General features: G+C 44.0%; 1 protein-coding gene across 1 annotated transcript in view; it reads right to left on the bottom strand.

Moving 5' to 3' along the window:
- Positions 1-25,029, bottom strand: part of LOC146771963 (proline-rich protein 5-like) — a 393,650-nt gene that overhangs the window by 296,468 nt on the left and 72,153 nt on the right. Inside the window, exon 3 of the mRNA XM_085640285.1 lies at positions 12,722-12,813. Within this exon, the coding sequence (XP_085496411.1) occupies positions 12,722-12,813 (92 nt within the window). The remainder of the gene's footprint in view (positions 1-12,721; positions 12,814-25,029) is intronic.

Below are 25,029 nucleotides of genomic sequence, written 5' to 3'. Positions count from 1 at the left end.
TACTCTACCTGCAACTTGAATTTCTTGCCATAGAGATCCATTGAATGTTTTCTTTGAAATATTTTCTAAGTGTCAACTTTTGAATTAGCTAAATATTATTTAAAAATCAGTACAGTAATTAAGTCGACTTTCACCACTTGATTCTGAATATTGTCCCAGGGCTGGATCTAGGAGCCAGACCTGGAATTCCAAAAGTAATCTGAAAAGTAATTTATTACAAATAACCTGAATTTACCATTGAGCTCAATGCATTGTTATGTTTAAGAAATAGGATTGTTTATTGCAACCAACTGTGACTATTTACAAAAATCCATTGCTTATTGCAAAAGTATTTATATTCAACCTCTCATTCTGAGAAAGTATATTTTTATTCCCTTTGTGGTTCTAAAAATAAAACAAGCATATATTTTATATATATAAACCATTGGCCTAGAGTTCAGTTATTGAGTGTGTGAGACCATTTGCTGACTGAGTGTGTACAACAAATGCTTTACACTGTCCTCTGGTACTGCCTTACTGCTCGACCAAGCTACCACTTTAGAGAGTAAGGTCATACCTAACTTGAACCTCTATCAGCCCCTGGGGGACTGTGGACTCGGTACACCCTGTACCTATTAGGGAACAGTATATACAGAGCCACTTTCTCACAATGAGCGGCTCTCCCGTTGTGCCGGGGAGAGACGCGCTGGTGGTGCTGGCGCTTCGCCGCCTTCCTGAGCCTCGGTGGGGGGACCCGGACCCCCAGGTAAGGAACAGCGGCTCGGGGAGCCCACCTCCGGCGACTTCTGCCGCTTGTCGGGGCCCGGTCCCACCCAGGACCCTGGCTCCTCCTCTTGACCTCAGGGAGCCCTGGTCCCACCTGGGGTTCCCACACCGCTCCATTGTTGGAGGGCAGCCTAGGGAGCCCACCCCCGGCTGCCCCCGCCGGCTCCCCACCCGGCCAGCACTCTCGCGTGCTGCCGCGGGAGCCGGCACGACTCTTCTCGTCTGCCCGCTCCTGCGGGCAGACACGCAACTTAGGCCCGACCAGACCTCGGGGGAGTGCGGCAGCACTCCCCCGGACTCCTTCTCCTCTGCGGGGCCCGGGGATGGGGTCCCAGGACCCTGGGCCACCTTCACGGGGGGTTGCGGCGGCGCCCTCCCGGCTTGGACCGGTATTCTTCAGGGGCCCGGAGTTGGGATCCCGGGCCCCATCTCTACCTTCACGGGAGCGCTCTCCGACTTCCGCCGCATCTTCGTGGCCCGGGGATGGGGTCCCGGGCCCCTGGGCACATTTTCGCAGCGGGGCCACGGCGCACCCCTGCCCACCTCCTTCTGCATCACTGGGGGCCAGGGTGGGCTCCTGGCCCCCTTCTGGGCAACTTCACGGGGGGCGCAACGGCACCCCCCAACTTGGCTTCCTCCTGGGGCAGTCCCCGGGACCTGACCCACCCCGGGGGCATGATTGCGACCTGCGGCGGAGCCCCACACGCTTCGTCGTCGGTCCCAGGCAGGGTCAAAGGTTGCCTACCTTCGGAGGGCATATCTCGGCCCCCTGGAGTCCGAATTTCTTCATTTGCAACTCCTCTCGCTCCTCTTGGCCAGCCCCAGCCACTGGGAACACTCTCCTTCGCCCTCTGGGTCTCTGAGAGGGGGGATTCAGCAGGGAGCGGTCTTCACTGGCTCCCTGCGCCAGCCTTTCGCCTGGCTCTCCTCCTTGGCTTCTCTTCTCCCTGCGCAGAGACCCCTGTGAAGTATTTTACATAATAAACTTGGCAAACAGGTAGACAGTAGTTGAGATGTTTATTCCAACAGAGAAGATCCCATCCATCAGCCAGCAGTCAATCCTGTAACTGAAGATCTACAGAACATTTCTATGTACAACAATCCATGACATCAGCAGGGTTCTAACATGAGATGCTCTATGCACATAACCCCCAGCAATGCCACTTTATGTGAATGACCACACATCTCCCTTCCCCAAAAGAAGACATGTTAATAAGGAACACAACCAATAAATATTAAATAAAATCAGCAAGATAACTAGGTCTCTTACACACCCTGGAAGATTTCCTAGGACAATTCAAATCCTTTCTCACTTCATCTCCAGTATGAAATGAGGTTGAATTACCCTTAGCTGAATCTATCTTCACACCATGTTTCAACACACCACTACACACAACCATCCTATTTAGGTTCCAAATACGATGGTCCTGTGTTTGGATTGCATTATTGAATGTTTTGATTACTCTAATATGTTTCATGAATTTAGACAAGGAGCTTCCTAACAAACCAGGACGTTTAATCCTGACCCAATCACCTACATGCACCTCAGTTTTCTTTACAGCATGTTTCTTATCAAAATATGCTTTCCTTAGTTTCCCCTTTTCTTCTTCTACTCTTAGCATCTTTTCACCATCACACTCCTTTTCCTTACCTTTTAATAATTCAAATTTATTAACCCAGTATGGTTCAACACAAGTATTGGGCAGCCTACCACGAAACAACAAAAAAGGAGTCTTCCCAGTTGTTGCATGTGGAGTTAATCTGTACTCTTCTATTTTAACAATAACTTCTTTTTTCCAATCCATTCCAACACTTTTTGCCAAAGCAATGGTCTCTTTAATAACCTTATTAAATCTTTCCACCATCCCATTGGCCTCTGGGTGATAAAGTGCAGAAGTCTTGTGGACAATCCCTCTAGAAGATAAAAATTGCTCAATTTCCCTCGAAATAAGTTGAACACCATTATCAGATAAAATTGAAATTGGTAGGCCTTCCCTTGCAAATAAACTCTTCAAACACTCAATCACACTACTAGTATTGACAGTGGATAAGAAGAACACTTCAGGCCACCTTGAGTACATGTCAATAACAACCAATAAATATATTTGTGCTTCTTTTCCTTGTATAGGACCAACAATGTCCAAAGCAATCTCTTGCCACGGTCCATTTGGGCGTTTTCTCAAAACCATAGGTTGTTCATGAGTACACTTAGATTCGTCACTGATTGCACAAGAAACACAATCTAACACGCTCAACCATTCTGTCCATTCCAGGCCACCAATATGACATGTGGAGTCTTTCTTTACACTTAGATAACCCTGAATGAGCCACATGCACTAAGTCAACTAATTCTTTCCTAAGACTAGTGGGTGGAATTAATCTTGTCCCATGAAACAACAAGCTATTGTCCACCGACAGTTCATTTCGTACACCCCAAAAACATCTTGTACCTTCCGATCCATCTTTATTCGAGCGCCACCCTTTTTTTAACAAGGATAATACCTCACACAGAATCCCATCATTTTCTAATTCTTCCAACCATCTTACTTCTGAAATGATGTCTTGATCCACTACACAGACTATTTCGTCATCCTCATCATCATCTGCACTGTCCTCTTGCAAACTGCTGCATGGAACTAGACGTGAAAGAACATCGGCAACCCCATTTTCAATTCCAGGAATATACTTAATCCTAAAATTATACTCTTGTTTACCAATTACCCACTTGGTTATCCTTCCAGAAACCAGATCTAATGCTTTCTTGCTAAATATCTCAATCAATGGTTTATGATCTGTATGTACCTCAAAATCCAAACCCCGCAAGAACTTCTTAAGTTTCTTTACCGCCCAAAACACAGCTAACGCTTCTCTCTCTACAACTGAATATCGTGTTTCAGGATCTCTGAGACTTCTTGACAAAAACATAATGGTTTGCATACCGTTAGCACCACACTGCTTCAAAACAGCTCCAAGCCCTTTCTCACTTGCATCAGTCACTAAAATGGATTTACTGGAAGGGTTAAAACTCTTCAACGAAGGGGCTAGACCAAGCTTTTCCTTTATAGCCACAAACTCATCCTCACACCGGTCTGACCACCAGAATTCTTCACCTTTGCGCAATAATTTCCTCATGTTCACTGTTGCTACTGCAAAACCCCTTACAAACTTAGCATAATATTCAATCATTCCTAAGAATTTTATTAAGTCAGACTTATTAGTAGGAGAACACATTTTTGTAATGGTTTCAACCAACTCAGTTTTAGGTTTCACACCTTCCCCAGAAATACTATGTCCTAGGTAGCTGATGGTATTAGACCTAAATTTGCACTTCTCAACCTTGATTGTGAGGTTATGCTTACACAAATTCTTCAGAACAGATCTTAACCTATAGTCATGCTCCATGTCATCTTTTGCAAAAACTAAAATGTCGTCCTGGTAGACACATACTTCAGGAAGATCTTTTAATATTCTTTCCATCACACGTTGGAATACTGAGGAAGCAGATACTAAACCAAAAGTCATTCTTCTAAATCTAAAGGTGCCAAAGGGCGTGATAAAAGAAGTATAATCTCTGGACGACTCCTCTAGCTCAATATGATGATATGCCGAAGTAAGATCTAATGTGCTGAACACTTTTGCCCCATCAAGTAGAGTCAACAGTTCGGTAATGTTGGGCAATGGATACCTATCCACTACAACACACTTATTAAGTTGTCTTAAGTCGACGCACAGACGCAGATTCCCATTAGGTTTGCATGCTGCAACAACCGGCGCCAACCATTCAGATCCCTCAACTTCCTCAATAATGCCACAACTGCTTAACTTCTGAATTTCATTTTTCATGTCTTCCTTAACAGATAGTGGGACACTTCTCACTTTGCAAAACACGGGAACTGCATCAGCTTTTAGTTGAATCTTATGTTGATACCCCTTCAAACAGCCTAAAGTTTCTCTGAACACATTTGGAAACTCAGTCTTCAGATTGTGCACGTACATGTCATCAGCATTTCTATCTACAGATTGAATTCTATCCCTCAACTGTATGGGAGGATTAGCATTAGGATCAAGAAAAAACCCCAGATCCCCTTGATGTAACCAACTAATGATGCTGTCTCCACGCTTTGAAACATAAATCTTTCCAGCAATCAACCGATTTTTGTATTCTATTAAACCGGAAAAGTATCCATGTATCTTTATGGGTTCACCCCCATATGCTAAAGGAATGATGTCCGGTTTCATTAACGTAATCTTTCCCTTAAGCTTGGAGTTATAAAACTCATTCGATATGATGGTAATCTTCGCACCAGAATCAAACAGTACCCTAGTTTGTTCTCCTTCTACCACAATTTCATCATAAGGACAGGATTTCTTGCTAGTTTTGCTCTCAACCTGTACCACAATCTGCCCACAAACCAGATCATCGGAATTAGGTTCTTCCCAATCCTTTTGATATATTTCAATTTCTTTGACCTTTGTTTTGAGTTTTGTTTTACATAAGGCAGTGAAATGTCCCTTTAACTTGCATTTGGAGCATGTTTGACTGAGAGCGGGACATCTTTTGTCGTTAGCAAGATGTCCAGTTTTACCACATCTGTAACATTTTCTTTCTGGTCCCATTTTATCAGCATTATTTTTATCAGTTGTGATACGTCTTTCTGATTTAACCTTAACTATCTCAACATTAGCCCCTTTTTCTGAATCCTTCTTTATGACAGCAACACATTTTAAAGAGTGTTCAATACATTTGGCAACAGTTAACACCTCTTCAAGAGTTGGTTCATCTCTTAGCCACAATTCTTCTCTTATTTTTTCTATACTACAACCAAACATAAACTGGTCCCTGATGCGTTCATCAGTTAAGTTCTCAAATTTGCATGAAGAGGCAAGCTTTCTTAGTTGAGTTATGTAATCCTCAATTGTCTCATCAGCAGATTGCATCCTCTTTGCAAACTGGTATCTTTCAAGAATAGTGCTGACTTTGGGGAGATAATGCATGTCAAGTTTCTTAATACAAATCTCATAGTCATTCAGACCTCTAGCATCTGAAGCTGAAAGCTCTGGTAAGTGATCAAACACATCCTGACCTTCAGATCCCAAACAATGGAGTAACAAGGATGACCTCCTTTCAGCACTTAAGGAGGGACCGCAGACCCTGCCATATCTCTCAAAAACAACCTTCCATTTTTTCCATTTAATGGGAGGAGAACCAGGACACAATAAATAAAATGGTGCTGCTGTAACGTTTTGCATGTTTACAAGTGACTTTGAAGCAAATTACCAAGAACCAGTAGATTATTCAAAAGTGAGGACTATTTACGCAGCCACTTATCTAACTTGAATGGTCGTTGTTTTAAAATTGTACACATTAAGATTTTAACATAAATTCTGGTTTCAAATCAAATCGATTGTGAACCTGCCAAAATAGCCTGCCTAATAGGATGCAATACCTTATTTTTTTTTATTTTTTATCTCTGGTATCACCCCAACTGTGTGAATAAAGAATATTTATCGTTGAACCATCATATTATATATCTAAGATAAAACCCAACCATGTGTAAGAGGAAACAATGTTTACAGTAGATTCATCATATCTCCTTTGTAATACGAGCATCAAATTGTCTTTAGATCTTTATCATCTTGTTTTATTAAGTATAACTCGTAGTACCAAGAGCGTTCAGTTTCTGTGTTGGCGCTTGAAGTGATCAGTACATACGCTTGAAACAGGATGATGATCCACTGAGACGCCGCTGGTTGACAAACAAGAAGCGATCCACTAAAACGCTGCTGATTATCAAGGAAGACGCGATCTAGTGAAGCGCTGCTGGTTGCTAAGCAACCGTACACAAAATGGCCACCACGCACGCCTGAATTAGCGTGATACGTGGTGACGCGATACGATCAGGAGAGCTGACAACAATGTAGAACACAGCAGAGAGTCGATCGTGAAAGCAGTTCCAGAAAAACGAAGAGATTCTAGGTATGATGACGCTCATTAATTCTTATAGGCCTTGTTTATCTTTGAAAGCCGTGTGATGCCCAGAGGCTCGAGTCGAAATCGTTGTAGCGATGACAATCAAAATTACAGCAACGATCAAGGCGACTTAAACTCTCGCGTTATAAACAGACACGTGTTAACATTTTGCAATGAATAACTACTCACATTGACTTGCAGGGTCGAGATAATCAGTTCCACAAAGTCAGTAATAGAAGATGAGTATAAGTGTCAAATCAAAGTTGAGGACAGATGTAGAGCAATGACGATCCGCTTGGAGGTATAAACTCCGCTCGCCGTCGTTTTCAAGGATAGCAGACAAAAGCAAACATCCAGCGCAGAGTTAAAGTTTGATTCACAGGTTGTAAACGCGTGACAAAACAGGTAACACGCTTTAAGTAAAGAAGTGATCCGTTTGATGGCATAGAATACGCATAAAATCCTCTCACAGTGGTTTTCAAAAGGAAGCGGGTCAAGGGAAAAGAAATCCAATGCAGTGTTGAGACTCCGTGCCTTCTCAAATAACAAATCAAAATCTTGTGTTGAGATCTTCTCTTGTAGATTCCAGTGCCGACTACGCCAGTGAAGTATTTTACATAATAAACTTGGTAAACAGGTAGACAGTAGTTGAGATGTTTATTCCAACAGAGAAGATCCCATCCATCAGCCAGCAGTCAATCCTGTAACTGAAGATCTACAGAACATTTCTATGTACAAGAATCCATGACATCAGCAGGGTTCTAACATGAGATGCTCTATGCACATAACCCCCAGCAATGCCACTTTATGTGAAATACCACACCCTGCTTCTGCCCACCGATCCTGGGCTCTTTGTCTGGCGCTGTTAGGGCCCTGGGGGGCAGTCAGGGGTTTCGTCCTTCCAACTGCCCATGGCCAGGCTCCAGCACCTTCCGCCTCAGCAGACCACACCAAGAGCTTCTCTTCCTGTGCAAGCACTTTTTAAAAGTTGGGTAGGGGGCTGGCAGGAAGTCTCTGTTTGCCCTATCACACAGCTACACATCACTTCCCTGCCTCTGCTCCCTCCTTCCTGCCCAGTCACTGGGTTGGTTCAAGATGGCGTCGCCCAGGGTCTCCTGCCACATGGTCCCCAGTGCTGCCTTCACCTTGGTTCAGCTTGGTGCCTGGCACCCAGTGATAGCTCCTGATGGATGAGCCTGCAGCCCCACCCATCTTCTCTTCATGGAGAGGAGGCCTTAGCTTGTGGAAGAAAGGTTATCCACCCATCCTGCTGAGGTCAGCCCTCAGCCAGGGTCTGGTTATGACTGACTCAGAGAAATGTGACATTTCTGGATGACCCAAAAGCAGTACAAATATGACTTTGAACTCTGCAGAATGCTTCTTTTCACATACGCTACAGTGGACGTTCGTGCGTGTCTGGAATCTGTAGGCCTTATGAAAGTTAATCTAGCCATGGGCCCCACATCCCCATAGGGGAATAATGAAGTGAAAACCAGTAAAACACACTGACTTTCCCTGGCATGTTCCTTCCCAGTGTATAAAGCCTATTCCACGTCACCACCCAAGTCTGCATAACTCCTGCCACACCATTCACTCTGTAGCGGCTCCTGGACTGCGCACGCCAGGAATCTCCCCTGCGCAGCCCCTACATGTGTGCACACGCATGTACACCTGAGTCTGCATGTAACCAGCCCGGTGTCCCTTACTCCAGCTGCTGCGCAGTGGCCTGGTCAAGCCAGGGGGACACCAGTAAAATCCCCATGCATTCTCGTTCATCTTTAGTTCACTCTGGGTGAGTCCCAACTTATGAGGCTCCCCCACAGTAAAAGCTCAACAATTAGGTGCTCAAAAAGCGAAAAATCTGGGCAGCCCATAGTGTCAGAACCACCTTCTAACAGTTAGTTTTTGAGGTGATTGCTTTATGCCTTTATTCCGCTTCTCTGAGGCAAGTTTAATATAAATATGAACCCGGGAACTATCTGTTCTAGGAGTGCCTGGTTTCCTATGTACCACCAACACTACAGAGTGCTGATAACACTCCTTTTCTCAACACAGCCCTTCGAACTGATGACGGGCAGGTTGGGTAGCACAAAATACCCCCTCCCAACACACACATGCAGAATGTGATAGGGGCCGCTGTGAATATTATTTGCAAGTGCGGAGACCAACGGCTGCGATCAAGGACATCTTTTATCTCACGGCACTCTTGGAAATATTTTTGCGCTGTACCCTTTGAACTGAGTCAGTACTGACAACTCCAGTGTAACGAAAGGCGGTGTCAAAGGTTAAGTGGCATAGGAAGTGCTTTTCCTCCTCAGAGTCCGTGCTCATTTGCAGAAAGGAAGTTGGCAGTCGGCCTGTTTGATGCCCGCATCCCCCAGCTGGGAAGGGTTTTTAAGCACTCCTGAGTTTTACTGAGGCTGACATCCAACCAAGCTTTAGTTTCTGCCTTGTGCGCAGCTCGAAGGGACAATCTTATGACTTGCCTCGATTCAACTCGGACCTTTATAGCTGAAGGTTGTCTCGAAAAGGTCCTGAGCCCAGCCTGCTAGGATTCTCTGACTTGAACACAGAGCAAGGGGTTAAGGGGAAAACGCGTGAAGAACCAGCACCATGTGTTATCTTGGTAGAATCAGTCGAAGGCCTATTATGAATCATCTGTGGTTGTTCTGCTGGGTGTTCTCTGGCCGTCTACAACAGCTGCAGGCCTCCTAGCGCCACATAAAAAGACAGTATTTCCTCTGAGATGTGGCCGATTTGGAAGCACTCAGGTGCAGACATGAACACCATGCAAGCTAGCTGACTGTACATGAAACGCAGAAGGGCATAAGCTGACTCCATGTCACGTTGGCAACTTCCAGTTTATTTTCCCACCCAATAGATCTAAGCATGCTAAGACTTGTGGGCAAAGATTTATAGTGTGATGCGTTTAACTACAATTCCCATCATGCTCAAGGTCACCAGCCAAATATCCCCTATACCGTCATTTTGACGGATTTCCAACACAAGGAAAGTCAGCTTGAGGCAGACAAAACTGCTCGTTAGAGAAACAGAAGGGAGTAAAATGAGTAAATGCAAGGGGGAGGGTGTATAGGTTGCGGAAAATGTAAATGCAGAATGGGCAACACATGGGTTAGGGGAAGTAGTAATAGTTAAAAGAGTAAAGTGGGGGTACAATACATGGGTATTACAGAAAAAGAAAGTGAATGAAGTAAAGATGCAAAAGTATAGAATAGGCATACGTATTAAACGTAAAAGTAGATGGGGAAGTAGTAAAAGTAAAAAAAAATTAAAAAGGAGTAAAACAGGAGGGTAGAAGTCGTTTTAATCTTTAAGAATGGGGAAGTGAAATAATAAAAGGGAGTAAAAGGGGGAAGTTAACAAGAAGGGTTTATAGGATGGGAAAACGTAATTGGAATAGAGTGAAGTAGTAAAGGTAAAAAAAAAAGTAAAGCGGGACGATACAAGACATATGGGTAAAAAAGAAAGGGAAGAGGAGGTGAGGGGGGGAACCCTCATAGAAAGTGAGGTGTTATGGGGTGGGGGAGGTGGGGGGGGGGTACAACCCTCTCTAAACAATAAAAAATAAACTGAAATTCAAAAATGCTTTTCTCCAGCTCTAGGTTTGATCAAACTGGTGAAACACATTAGTCAGAACCACTTTTCTTGAGTGTGTTTCATTGAAACACATACAGCCGAAAAACAGGGCTGCATGAAAGTCACGATCAAGACATGAGGCCAGTTGACAGGTTTTCGAATGTCAAACGTATAGACGTTTAATGAATATGCTGTATATGCCATGTCCCATGCAGCCACAGTGATTTGATTAGAATTTTATAAAGCGCTCGAGTGCCCAGAGGCGTCTTGGCTCTGCTTCTGTCCGTGAATAGAACTGCTGTATTAATTACTAAAAAGCCATGTTTTGAGAGATTTTCTGAAGGACAGGATATTCAGACGTTCCTTCAGATACAATGGAAGAAATTTCCACAGTTTGGAAGTTCCCACGATGAAGCTCCTGACACCCCAAGAAGCTCGCTTGAATTTGAGGATCACTAAATATTTGGCTGTGGAGAATCTAAGTCTTCTGGAAGCGGAATAAAGTCGCTCTACTTACTGGATGAGGTATACGAGAAGTGGGGACTTGGAGGGTTGACATGACCTGGCTTCAGCAGCCCTCTTCGCGTATTGCTGGCCCTCACGGTAGACCTAGCTTGATAGTACCTGGGTGTGAGAGGGGTGGAGGCTGCTGCTGCTGCCTCCCACCCCTTCCTCCACCCCTCCCTCCCATCGCCTCCCGCTGTCGCTTGGAGCAGCGGGACGAGACTGCATGTTTGTTGACACCTTGGTAGCTGGTGGCGAGCCGCCTGTAAGAATGATGCCCTCAGGCCATCCAGTCCAGATTGAACGGTATTTTCCCCTTTACCTGGCCATCAACAGGAAGACGTACCCCCTGAGTGAACATAAGGCAGTAGCAGTAGGTTTTCAGACAAAAAGAACGGTGCATTCTGAGATTTGTACTTGTTTTTTAACACTGTAAGGAGAGGTTGAAAAATCGCACAATTTAAAGTGTTGTTGACTACAAACCCAGGACTCACCAAAGATTCCAGTCATGACAGAGTAACCTGGCATGCTTCCGGATATGAATGTTTGAGAGGCTGAGGGGCGCACTGAGGATGACATGGGCCCTACGGCAAGAATGGAAATGCTCAACAGACGATAGTAAACTGTCGTTTGACTGTATTGTGCCGACACACTCCAGCCCTCGGTGCCGCTGTACCTGCTGCACTATTGATAGCTCCATCCTTGGGGGCGTTTGGGGACGTTTTGTCTTTCACACTCAGTGAGATATGGTAGTTGCAATCTTGTTAAAAATTTACTTTGGGAGCACGGCAAGCCAATCACAGCGTTCCACTTCCTTTGTAACGAAAATCCTTATCTGTTGTGCAAACTTCCGTAATAAGATGGGTGCAGGAGGGGGGAGGGTTTTTGAATCCAGACCAAAGAGTTCTCCCTTCTTATTGCTCACTCACTGAGGGCCGAGTCGCCAAGCGGCCAAAAAGAACAAGCATTTGCAATGCAATAGGTCTTGCATTTACGCAAGTTTAAGCTATTGGCATTGTAAATGACAATGCCTTTTATTCAAGTTTTAAAAACAAAAACAAAAATAAAAGGCATTGTTATTTGTAATGTGAATAGCTCAAACTTGCGTAAATGCGAGACCTATTGCATTGCATATGCTTGTTCTCAAAGGAGTGGAGATGATGGAAAAGCCTTTTTAAGCCCCCACTGGGAGGGTTTCCTCATGCCATGAACCAACACAAACTGGACATGCATACCCCAATGACAAATGTTGGATAACGTTAGGCCGCACATAGGGTGCACTTGACCAATCACTTGCCCATACCTGCCAATTTGAAGAGCAATGTCACAGTGTGAAGAGAGTCAGGGCTTTGGAGGGGGCGAGACCTTTTGCCGAGAAGTACCTGGGAGACATTTTTGAACCGCACCCCGCCCCCAATTCCACTCCTCCCCAAAAAATTGAAACTTGCTAAGGCTGGTGCCGATGTCCTGGAGTGTTTTCACACCCCTTAATGGACGTTGGCAGTTCAAAGCCTGGGAAAGCTAGAGAAGACTAGCTGGAAAACCCCTATTTACGCCTTTTCACACTGTCTGTCCTATGCCAGTGTCTTTAAGTAGTCAATATTTCATAGAGCACGTTCACACATGTTGTGTACACCATTTGTTTCGATATAAGACCAAACTCTTGAACTCACGTCTCATCCTCCGGCCTTTACCTGCGTTTACTCCACACACCACTAGGATGTGGACTAATGAAGTAACCTGCTGAAGCAGTACCCTAGTCCAGGGCCCAAGGACTGGTGGTTACAATTGCTGGCATTCATAACAAGCTTAAAATGTAGGATTTTGTCTCCTCCAGTAAGAACGTGTTTTCAGGACCACTCCGCACTCTTTCTGACCACTTACCTGAACTGGGTAAAAAATAGCCTGGAGCGTTGGAAGGATTTCCGTGAAGTAATGGTCCCAGATTTCCGACAGGATGCCAATGCGATTTTCACCTATGAGAAATAGCAGAACAGAAATGGTTGCCAATAAGAAAATCACCCTGTGGCATCAACTATGGCAACCGACTGTTCGACCCCCACCCCTCCACTCCCTCAGGGTGCAGCGCCCTTCCGTGCGCCTCTCACAGACCCATTCGTTCAATGACTACCTCAGGGTGCAAAACATTTTCCTGCGCCCCTTCAGACCCCCCACTCCCTCACGGTGCAGCACCCTTACCTGCGCCTCTCACAGACAGTCTCACTCGTCCCATCACCCCTCGCGCTGCAGCACCCTTACCTGCGCCTCTCACAGACCTCTTCGACCCCCCTGTGGAAATATGGATTTTTCTGGTCAGTTATGTCCCCTATCTTGGACCCCAACGGTTTCATGTATAAATCACAAGTACATGTATGTTCCCTCCAGTTCCAGTTATGAAGACGCAAACACATGTGCGTCCACCGCCAACATGTCCTCTTTCAGATCCACCATGAATGGGCTGGATATTCCATTCCTAAGTATGAAAGGCCACCGCCTTTATATGGTTCACTTATGCCATTTTTACAGTCCAGGCAAGTAGGCCCTGATTCTGCCATCAAGTCTTTTCTGCCTTCTGCCTCTGAAAGCTCCAGTCTGAGCTCGCATCTGTACCCATGAACTTTGTCCTACTCCCTGCGCAGCTAACGGTGTCTGACATCAGCCTGTTGCCTGCCAAAAACTGTATTTCACCTTCAAGATTATCTGCTTTGCTCCGCTCCCTATCCAATGCATTCCTGTCTAGTAGTTTAAGTAAACATTCTTTTAGCTACCGAGCAAAAGGCCCGGCTTCTCTGTCTTCATGCAAGTAATTAATAGCTCTATTACCATGGAAGATTTCTGCCCCCGCATATTGTGTAGACACTTAGACGCTTGTACACGCACTAACAGTCAGTATAGTCAGTATAGAATAAGATTCTACTCTAAGAGACCTCTCTTTTGGATAACATAGTTCTTTAAACATAGGATATTAGATATGATTTGGGATTAGGTTGACATAACCCCAGACTTCTGTCTCCACATGTAGAGCTAAATGTCAAGTTCCCTTCATCCCCTAGTTACACGTCAATCACACGTCATGCTGCTACGTGCGCATCTCTGCCAAGTATTTCTGCTGACATTGCGAAATTCTTTCATGGAACCACCCATTTATGACGTCATATCCAATGACGTTCTTTAAGCTACGCCCAGTTACACCTACTTTAGTGACGCATGTATGTTCTTATCTTTATTATCAACTGTTACGCCTCCTGCATTTGTTTCACTGTAATGACTATTGTATATAAATGATTACTTGTCAATAAAGTACAGTCTTCACTTCCTGAACCTTCGTGGTGATGGAATCTGGAGCTCATCGATTTAAATTGATTATGGAATAAAGCCCGTTCCGAACCTCTAATACCACGGATTCTGCCTCTTATTTTACTGAGCTATTGTTATAGATTTTCCGCATCAAATTAAGTCCCGGTAATTAAATTATTTACCACATAAATGGCGCCCGAATAGGGACACTTTCTCATCTCACGCGCCGGAGGTGCGTTGCAGGCCCGGTCTCCTGTCACAGCTGGACGGACAACAACGCGTACCCACAGGATTTCCTGTATCTCCCTCCTGCCGAGCGGGGGTAACTGAGGCTGCGATCAACACCCAGACGAGGCGGTGAGAAGTGCGAAGTATCCCGACCAGAGCCTAGCTGAGAGAGCAAGATCCGAGGTATACAGAGGCCCACCAGTTCCGAAGTTCCGAAGTTCCGAAGTATCGAGTCGAGTCCAGTCCGGTCCGAGTCCAGTTCAGTTCAGTTCCGAGGCCTTCCGTTCCGAGCTACCCGGTGAGTACCATTATCGGGGAGGCGTTCTGACGTGCACATAAATTGTGCCGGTCAAGACGGGTTTGGGTACACAAATCCGGTCTGCACTGTTTCAGCAGTGTATCTGTACTGTTTAGCAGTATATCAAGTATGTCTAGTATATGAAGTCAGAATTATCTAGTTAGTATCGAGTATTATGCTTAGTGAACGGCCATCATTGTTGTTCATTAAATGTTAAATGTTTTAAATACGTTCTGCATATTGTGGTGTGAATGACTGTTCATTATTGTATTTTCGTTGTATCAAACGTGTTCAAAATTTAGGTATCAGATCAGTTCTCAAAAATGCCGCTCTTTTCGAAATTAAGACAGATCAAAACTAGAAAAGGGTTACTCGAAGAAGCTGTTCCCATTCCTCCTAGGGACACTCCAGGGCACTTTATGTATCATAAACATGGCCTAGACGCCATATTATTTCTTGATTTATGGGTAGACTACACTAAGGAATTACCAGAAAGTCAGAGGTGGCCCGCAGCTGGGACCTGGGATGCAGATTGCATCGTGAAAGTAGAGGAAGAATTATGGAAAAAGAAAGCTAGACAATCACAGAAAGACGCCATTGAATTATGGCGTAAAGAATCGTATAGACGCACGGAAAAAGCACGTAGACAGGAAGAGAAGAGTAAAAAGAATTCAAATAAGGTTCGAGAAAATATATTAATTGAAGAAGGTATTCGAGTAAAAACAGAACAAATAGACAGACAACGAAATACCCTTATGAATGGTATGTATCCTCTCCTGGCCGAAGGATTACCTAAGGCTACTCCGGAGATACCAAAAGACTTGCCACCCCCATTGTTTCCGATAAAGGTACATCCCAAAGGACATCCCAGAACCGCAGAAGATGTTTTTCTTTCCTCTTATTTAGACGACGCAGCTCCCGAGTATACTAATGCTGCGCCACATAGACCGCCTGCAGAGGGGGTTCAACGCCAAGACCCTCTTCCGTCTGTACCTCCGCAACAGCAAACTCCGACACAAGTTCAGGCAAGCACATCTGCTTCGACATCTGTATCCACACCTATAGTTGCTATATCACGTTCGACGAATCCTTTCACATCCAGCACCCCAGGTGGGGCTACCGGAGGTGCATCAAACATTTTTTCCACGCCACCCAGAGTAAATAAACTTTCCTTTCAAGAATTAGCTCACCAACGTACGCCCAAACTAGTAACTCCCAACACGCTCAAGGAACTTCTAATAGATTGTAGATATGACCCGGTGCCCGGAAAAGGGGACGAAATGATGCTAGCATCATTACGTATCCGACGAGCTGCTATATATTTAGGGAAGCTACCAGGAATGACTACGCACTTAGAAAATATATATCACTTTGTCCAGTCAGGACGAGATTCCGAAAGTATTGACAGAGCCATGGAGTACCAAAAAGTGGAAATACAGGGGGAACTGTTACATTTCCTCATAAATTGTGTGATCAGAAATCAAGACCGACCAGGGGTAAATCCGAAAGAAATGCAAATTCTTACCACATGGAGTCAGAATATATCAGAGGGGAGACATGATAAACGATCATGTATAATAGCTATGTGCCGAAAGATCCGCAAAGAAATAGAACGAATACACAAAGACAGATTAGCAGTAGACGAACCTGAACAAACCGAGGAGGAGGAGGAATTAGAACTGCCCACAGGACAGTTAGAAACCATGGCCTATGTAGGTAGAGGAAGATCTTGCAATAATACTAGATGCTTCACTGATCCGATACGTCCGGTACGTCCAGATAATAGCAGAAATTTCCAAACTCCTATAATAAATATAAGGTCCCCCGAACATTCGTTCCAAGCCGCTGACAACTTACTCCGAGAACGAAGGGGTTATCATATACTCGATTCTATGGACGAACAAGAATTAGCCAGGTCAGCCGTTCACTGGGTTGACAGTCCCGGAAAATATAGTGATGATACACTAGCACACACGTTTTTGAACCTCGCCCCAGATGAACAGCGTTTAGCTGGTACCTATATGATTCAACAACTCCTTATATTATATAAAGGCCAACACTCCGATCCTGGTCCATTACCTGATATACTGACTAAATTACTCACGAATAAATGGAGAGGTTCAGGTACTGAGTTAATTAGAGAAATACTAGAATCCAGAAAGCAGTACATTCTTTTTGTATGTCCCGAACATGTTTCACTGCCCATCAAGGAAAGAATGACGTACTATATGGATAGACAGAATCCCTTACGCGAAGTGCACCCGATAAAAGGTGATGACAATGAGTTTAAACGTGTGTTTGTATACACGCCCATATCTAAAATAGAACTATTGGAAATGAAGAAGGTGGTACCCAGTCATGACAAAGACCCAGCGGGTTTCCACCGTGAAATTAAAGACATGTTGCTCATGGGAGAGTATACCTATCCAGACATTATGACGATATTGAAGGTATTAATGCCTGCGGGCATTTATGAAAAACTCAAGGAAAAGGATTGGGAGGTGGGAGACCAAAAGATAGATTGGACAGTATTAGAAAACGAAGAAAAAGCTCGAGGTCCAGGTGCAGGGCTTGGGGAGAAGACCAAAACACTACCAGGTTTACTAGTACAGGTACTGCCACGTTTATTAACTACGAAAAAGGAAGACTGGGGTGCAATCTCAGCCTGTAAACAAAAGCAAGATGAAGACACTAGTGATTTCTATGCCCGATTTGAAAAATGTTTTGGTATAAATAGTGGAATAAAAGCAAGTAGCGAATCGTATCCACATCTGTTTGTAACAAAGTTAGTTGAAAATTCTTTGCCCCAAGTTAAGAATAGAGTATTGAAATTCGAGAGTACCTGGCAAGGTAACACTCCGTCACAAATGTTACAAATGCTACAGTACCATCACAATAGAATTAGAGAGGAACAAGAACATGAACAAAGACGCATGAAAGACACGAAAATGAAAATGCTAGTTTCCCAGACAGTTCCAGCTGACGGTCATAAAAAGGGTATGACACAGTCCAGTGTTTCAACAGGTCCTGTAAAAGGGACGTGCAACTATTGTAAACAGCCAGGTCATTATGTACACGATTGTCCCGTTTTAAAACATAATATCGCCATAGGTAATACAAAAGAAAGACCACGGCCACCTAGACAGGATCAGAATCAACAAGGAGCTCCGCAGCATACACAGTCCATGCCAGTTCCGCAACAGTCCATGCCAGCTCCACCACAGCAGCCTATTGCTGCCACACAAACAACGACACGACAGATGTACCAGACCGCACAGTATGACTATCCTGATTATCAACGATACTCATGAAACAGCCTAGAGAGGGAACTTGGCTTACCCCTTATCGAGGTCCCTGTAGATCAAGAAGGACCTTATGTACACAGTGAACTATTAGGTCAAGACAGAAAATTTCTACTTGATACAGGGGCAAGCCGAACAACCATAAAACGTAGTGAAGTTCCAGGGGCACCCCTCTCAGGCTCACAGAATATTTCCCTTGGGTTTTCAGGAAAACCTATCATTAACGAAGTATCACAGCCTCTTCCCCTTACGATTGGTCCTTTGACACGAACTACAGATTTATTGCTTACTAAATCATGCCCAGAAAACTTGTTAGGTATAAAAACTTTGAAAGCTCTAGGAGCTATAATATGTTGTTCTCCGGAAGGAGTAAGATTGTTTTTACGTGATTTCAAAGGGCACTATGTGTCCCGAGACATGGATTCCCGACTGCAGACTTTACCCACACATTTATGGGCACAAGGCCCTACAGATGTTGGTTGCATGAACATTACACCATATCGAGTTACACTAAGGGCAGGAGTGGTACTACCACGAATGCGACAATACAAGTTACCACCAGATGCTGTAGTGGCTTTACTGCAAATCATTGACAAGCTTATTGGCCAAGGAGTGGTTGTGGAGACCGACTCCAATGTATGTAATTCCCCGATAATTCCGATTCTTAAACGAACTGATCCAAAGGCTCCGCCAGTATATCGATTGGTTATTGATCTGCGCGAATTAAATAAATGTATTGTACCACAATACCCCGTAGTTCCAGACATTTCTTCATTACTGACAGCTATTGATTCCGAAGCAACATTCTTCACTGTAATTGATCTCAAGAATGCCTTTTTCAGCGTCCCAATAGATCCGGAAAGCCAATACTTGTTCGGATTTAGTTTAAATGGACGAAGCTTTAAATTCACACGCGCACCTCAAGGATTTACAGAAAGCCCCAGCATTTATAGCCAAGCACTGAAACGAGAACTTGACAGTATACATATGCCAGTCAACACTGCCCTGCTTCAATATGTCGATGATCTGCTGATCACCGCTAGAAGCGAACCTGAATGTGAAACAGCCTCACTGACGGTTTTACATTTTTTGGCCGAAAAGGGGCACAAGGTGTCTCCTTCTAAGCTGCAATTCTGTGTCCAGCGAGTTGTTTACCTTGGTCACTCGCTGTCCAAGGAGGGAAGGCAGCTTACACCAGATCGCATCCAGTTAATAGCTAACATGCCAATACCCAAGACACAAAAGGAGGTGCGGGCTTTTATAGGTCTCACTTCATATTGTAGGCAGTGGATCCCTCAGTATGCATTTCTAGCAAAACCACTTATTCAGTTGACAACACAGGAGGCAGCCACATCGACTGTCCTCCCTTGGACACAGGAACATACACAAGCTTTTGAAAGCCTAAAGAAAGCTTTATGCCAAGCACCCGTTTTAGCAACACCATGTTACTATAAACATTTTACACTCTTTGTTACAGAACGCGAAGGTACTGCTTTGTCAGTACTCACACAGGAACAAGCAGGATCACACAAACCGTGTGCTTATTTTTCTAGTACATTAGATCCCGTAGCCCAGGCTCTGCCTGCGTGCCTGAAATCAGTGGCAGCAACAGCTTTAGCAATTAGACAAAGCGATGCCATAGTGTTAGGACACCAATTGACAGTACAAGTACCACATGCAGTAGAGGTTCTCTTGAACCGCACGCAGACACAACACTTGACTATAGCACGACTCACTGGTTACGAATTAACATTGTTTCAGCCACATATAGAAATCAGACGTTGTAGTACATTGAATCCTGCCACACTGTTACCAGTAAACGGAACAGACCCACTTGCACATGATTGTATTGAAGTTATCACTATCACGAAACCTAGACAAGACTTGACAGACGTCCCATTGTCAGATCCAGACCTGACGTTGTATGTAGATGGTTCATGTATGAGAACAAGCACAGGAGAGTTAGTGGCCGCGTATGCAGTCACAACAGACACTGAAGTCATTGAAACAAATCGTATTAATACCTTGTCCGCTCAAGCAGCAGAGCTCATCGCTCTGACACAAGCCTGTATTCAAGCTACGAATAAGAAAGTCAACATATATACTGATTCACGTTATGCATTCGGAGTTGTACATGACTTCGGCGTGCTGTGGCGAGAGAGAGGTTATTTAACTTCTCACGGTGCCCACATTCAGCACGGACCCCTTATTCATGTCTTATTAGATGCAATACATCTACCCACTGCAATATCAATTATGAAATGTAAAGCTCATACGAAAGTTACTGATACCATTTCTCAAGGCAATGATCTAGCTGACAGAACAGCTAAACAGACTGCTCAAACTCAAACATCCGACATGACAAAGACAATAGTCCTGACACCAACACATTGCATGATGGTTAAGGATCCCGCTCTTGACGTAATCGACATACAGACACATGCTACACCAGACGAAATAAAGAAATGGACTGAATTAGGAGGGATTCAAACGGATCAAGGATGGATGACGAAGGAAAAATCTGTGTGGTTCCTTCCTGATTCAATGGTCCAAGTCGTTATTAACACTGTACATAGTCCAGCACATCTAGGAGAAAAAGCTATGCTAGACAGCATCCAACACATTTGGTTCAACAAACATTTACGAGCAGCAGCTAAACAAAAAGTCCGTACCTGTATGATCTGTTGTCAGTTTAACCCAGGTAAAAGCATTCCCGTAGAACAGGGTGGATTTCAGCCTCCTGATCACCCTTTTGAAGTCCTCCAGATGGATTATATCCAGATGGAACGATGTCTAGGATTCAAATATGTTCTCGTAGTTGTTTGTGCTCTTTCCCGTTGGACAGAGGCATAGCCGGTTTCAGATTACACTGCCCCGACTACTGCCAAACAGTTGGTTCGAGAATTCTTCCCACGGTACGGTTTACCACGTGTTGTCTACTCAGATAACGGCCAGCCGTTCTCATCCGAACTAATGAAACACGTTTCACTTTTGTTAGGCTATCAGTGGAGATTCCACTGTGTCCGACACCCCGAGGCAGCAGGTCTCGTGGAACGACATAATCAAACTCTGAAAATTAGATTGTCCAAAATATGTAGAGAGAAAGGTGTCGACTGGGTAGTAGCCTTACCAGTTGCACTCTTTTACATGAGAATGGTAGCGCACTCTCGAACAGGGCTATCCCCTTATGAGGTGGTCTTTGGTAGACCACCAAATATGTGGGGGACGCCTATACCACGAAAAATAACTGATGTTGACTGTAATATGCTGACAGATTACTTGGCTTCCTTGATGTCTGCACTACAATCTTGTCGTTCACAGGTAGCTGCAGCCTTTCCCGACAACACCGAGGTGAAACCCCATGACGTAATTCCAGGGGATTTAGTTTTAGTGAGGAACTTTGATCGGAAGTCTCAGCTGGATCCTAGGTGGAAGTCGCCTCAGCTCGTACTGCTAACGACGAGGACAGCCGTAAAGATCGAAGGACGAAAAGGCTGGATACATTCAAGTCATATCAAGAAATTTCATGGACTACCGTCAGACGTAAACGACACACCTTGCGTGTCTTCCCCGAGTGACTCTAAACTTCCTTTGGTTGAATTGAATAACCATGAACAATACAAACTAAAACTTAGGTCTAACAAGTCAGGCAATTTGATTGTTTAAGTCCTCTCCAAGGTGAATCGGTCGAATTTGTCTCTGACATGTATCCCTTAGACCTGTACAGAGAAAGAAACAGAAGGATAAAGTTGAAACGACATGCGTACTGTAAATCACTGCGTAGTCATTGCACAGTGACGTTATTAATTTTGTTTTTCCTAAATCTTTTAATAATTACTGCAAGTATATTGTTGCACACATATTATCCTATTTCTAGACATGTTTACAATGTTACTGCTGAACATTCTTTTAGTGAATTACCTCCGCATGAATTGTCTTATAGATTTGCGCTGCGCAATAACACTTTTATTAGTATGTTACATCATTCCCATCAGGTTAGCAATGCTACAAATTGTTGGATATGTGGCCGACTCCCTCCCTATCAGAACTATCAAGGAATTCTGCCTCTTTTTCCATACCCGTTCACACACAACGGCTCCTGTGGAGCATGGTTTAGTTTAATTAATTCCCTAGATTCGAATTCTGCAGTTTACCAGAATAACTGGGTATGGGGAAATTTGAACTTAGTTTTACTCAAAGTCTGCCACCCCAACAAGGAGGGACTTCCCAAAAGAACAGGAACTGATCTAGAAAATGAAGTATATGGATTAGGTAATTTTACGCTTAATCTCATGATCCTGAATGTCGAATCCAATTTTGCCCGCCATGTCAGTATTTCCAGTTAAAGGTGAATTATGTGTAAGAAAGAATGGTTCCATACATATGGGCCATAGTAGATGCACCACTGTAATAGAATTTAGTGATCAAGGCAAGTCTACATTTAGAGCTTCCCGCCATTCCTACTTCATATGTGGTCAGACGGCATACATACGTTTGCCACTAGATTGGGATGGTACCTGCTATATTGGATTCCTTTTGCCACCTGTTTTCCTAGCTCCTCCTGATTATCATAGAAATACTCATTTAGTACACAATAGAGAAAGGAGAGATCTCCCAATAGTCGATTACACTGAGACAGCATGGGAAAAATACACAGATTTCAATAAAGGTCTCTTTCCCTATATAGGTACAGTTACCAATAGTAAGCTGATACGTAGACTAACCAGAACCCTTGAAGCAGTAGTGAACGAAACTATTTCCGCCTTAGGCAATTTAACAGAAGAGCAGTCTGCTATGCGGATTGTTGTGCTTCAAAATCGTCTTGTCCTTGACGTCATCCTGGCCGATAGGGGCGGAGCTTGTAGGGTCATCGGATCAAGTTGTTGCATTTTCATACCAGAAAATTCGCCATCTGTATATAAAGCCATAACTCGCCTTCATAAGATTGTAAGCCAGATACACCAGAATCCAGGCACCTGGACTTGGTCCAGTTGGTTTTGGAGTGTATTATCTACCTTTGGATGGAGGGTCCTATCCTTCCTAGGTATTGGCTTTCTCATACTATTCAGTTGCTGTCTATGCCTACAATGTGGACCAGCGATCTGTGGTCTGTGTGCCACATCGTGTATTCCACCACCAAGATTTCATTCATCACGGAAGAAGAAAGAAGAACAAATGATGCTATATGAACAGATCGATGGATTAATGAAGATTGATATCTCTTGACGGGCAAGTAGGGGACAAGGAGGGAATGTGGAAATATGGATTTTTCTGGTCAGTTATGTCCCCTATCTTGGACCCCAACGGTTTCATGTATAAATCACAAGTACATGTATGTTCCCTCCAGTTCCAGTTATGAAGACGCAAACACATGTGCGTCCACCGCCAACATGTCCTCTTTCAGATCCACCATGAATGGGCTGGATATTCCATTCCTAAGTATGAAAGGCCACCGCCTTTATATGGTTCACTTATGCCATTTTTACAGTCCAGGCAAGTAGGCCCTGATTCTGCCATCAAGTCTTTTCTGCCTTCTGCCTCTGAAAGCTCCAGTCTGAGCTCGCATCTGTACCCATGAACTTTGTCCTACTCCCTGCGCAGCTAACGGTGTCTGACATCAGCCTGTTGCCTGCCAAAAACTGTATTTCACCTTCAAGATTATCTGCTTTGCTCCGCTCCCTATCCAATGCATTCCTGTCTAGTAGTTTAAGTAAACATTCTTTTAGCTACCGAGCAAAAGGCCCGGCTTCTCTGTCTTCATGCAAGTAATTAATAGCTCTATTACCATGGAAGATTTCTGCCCCCGCATATTGTGTAGACACTTAGACGCTTGTACACGCACTAACAGTCAGTATAGTCAGTATAGAATAAGATTCTACTCTAAGAGACCTCTCTTTTGGATAACATAGTTCTTTAAACATAGGATATTAGATATGATTTGGGATTAGGTTGACATAACCCCAGACTTCTGTCTCCACATGTAGAGCTAAATGTCAAGTTCCCTTCATCCCCTAGTTACACGTCAATCACACGTCATGCTGCTACGTGCGCATCTCTGCCAAGTATTTCTGCTGACATTGCGAAATTCTTTCATGGAACCACCCATTTATGACGTCATATCCAATGACGTTCTTTAAGCTACGCCCAGTTACACCTACTTTAGTGACGCATGTATGTTCTTATCTTTATTATCAACTGTTACGCCTCCTGCATTTGTTTCACTGTAATGCCTATTGTATATAAATGATTACTTGTCAATAAAGTACAGTCTTCACTTCCTGAACCTTCGTGGTGATGGAATCTGGAGCTCATCGATTTAAATTGATTATGGAATAAAGCCCGTTCCGAACCTCTAATACCACGGATTCTGCCTCTTATTTTACTGAGCTATTGTTATAGATTTTCCGCATCAAATTAAGTCCCGGTAATTAAATTATTTACCACACTCCCTCGGGGGGCAGCACCTTCCCTTCGCCTCTCAGTTGCCTTTTCTGGAAGGGTACGGTAACAGCCATATGCATACTTCTGCACTGGACAGTGAAACACTGAGGCGCAAAGACTGGCAGATGTTTGAGTGACATCAATCAGCGTGTGGAGAAAGTTCTGCCCTCGTCCCTGGGGCTCTCTGCAGTGCTGCCTGGACAGTGAGAGGTCTGGCAGGAGCTCCGCCCTGGGACCATTACCCGTTACCACAGCGCCCCCTTCAGCCTCAGGAGCCGCAGCTGCTGGAGTGGGGTTTTCTTTAAAAATTGTATACCCTCTCCACTTTGCATGTTTACATTAATAAGAATAATTAATTAATAGTAATTGTACTAATTATTTGCTGTGTAAATTGACCAACATTACTAATATAAGAAATACACGTGGGAATTGCACTTGCATGGCCTAATTAATGTGTAAACTAATTTTCGTATGCATATTAATAATAGACAATTAGAAATTGTATGATTATATGTTGCTTTCGTGATGTATTCGTGATGTGTGCTTTATTAATGTGAATATAACCAGCATCAAGTGTTGCTTCTGCTAGATAAATACACACACATATGGGTATTAGTAAGGGGATA

The sequence above is a fragment of the Triturus cristatus genome, unplaced genomic scaffold, assembly GCF_964204655.1.
Source record: "Triturus cristatus unplaced genomic scaffold, aTriCri1.1 SCAFFOLD_118, whole genome shotgun sequence".
In the NCBI taxonomy this organism is placed as follows: Eukaryota; Metazoa; Chordata; class Amphibia; order Caudata; family Salamandridae; genus Triturus; species Triturus cristatus.
Note: the sequence above shows the minus strand (reverse complement) of the source record. Positions and strands in the feature narration are given on the sequence as shown.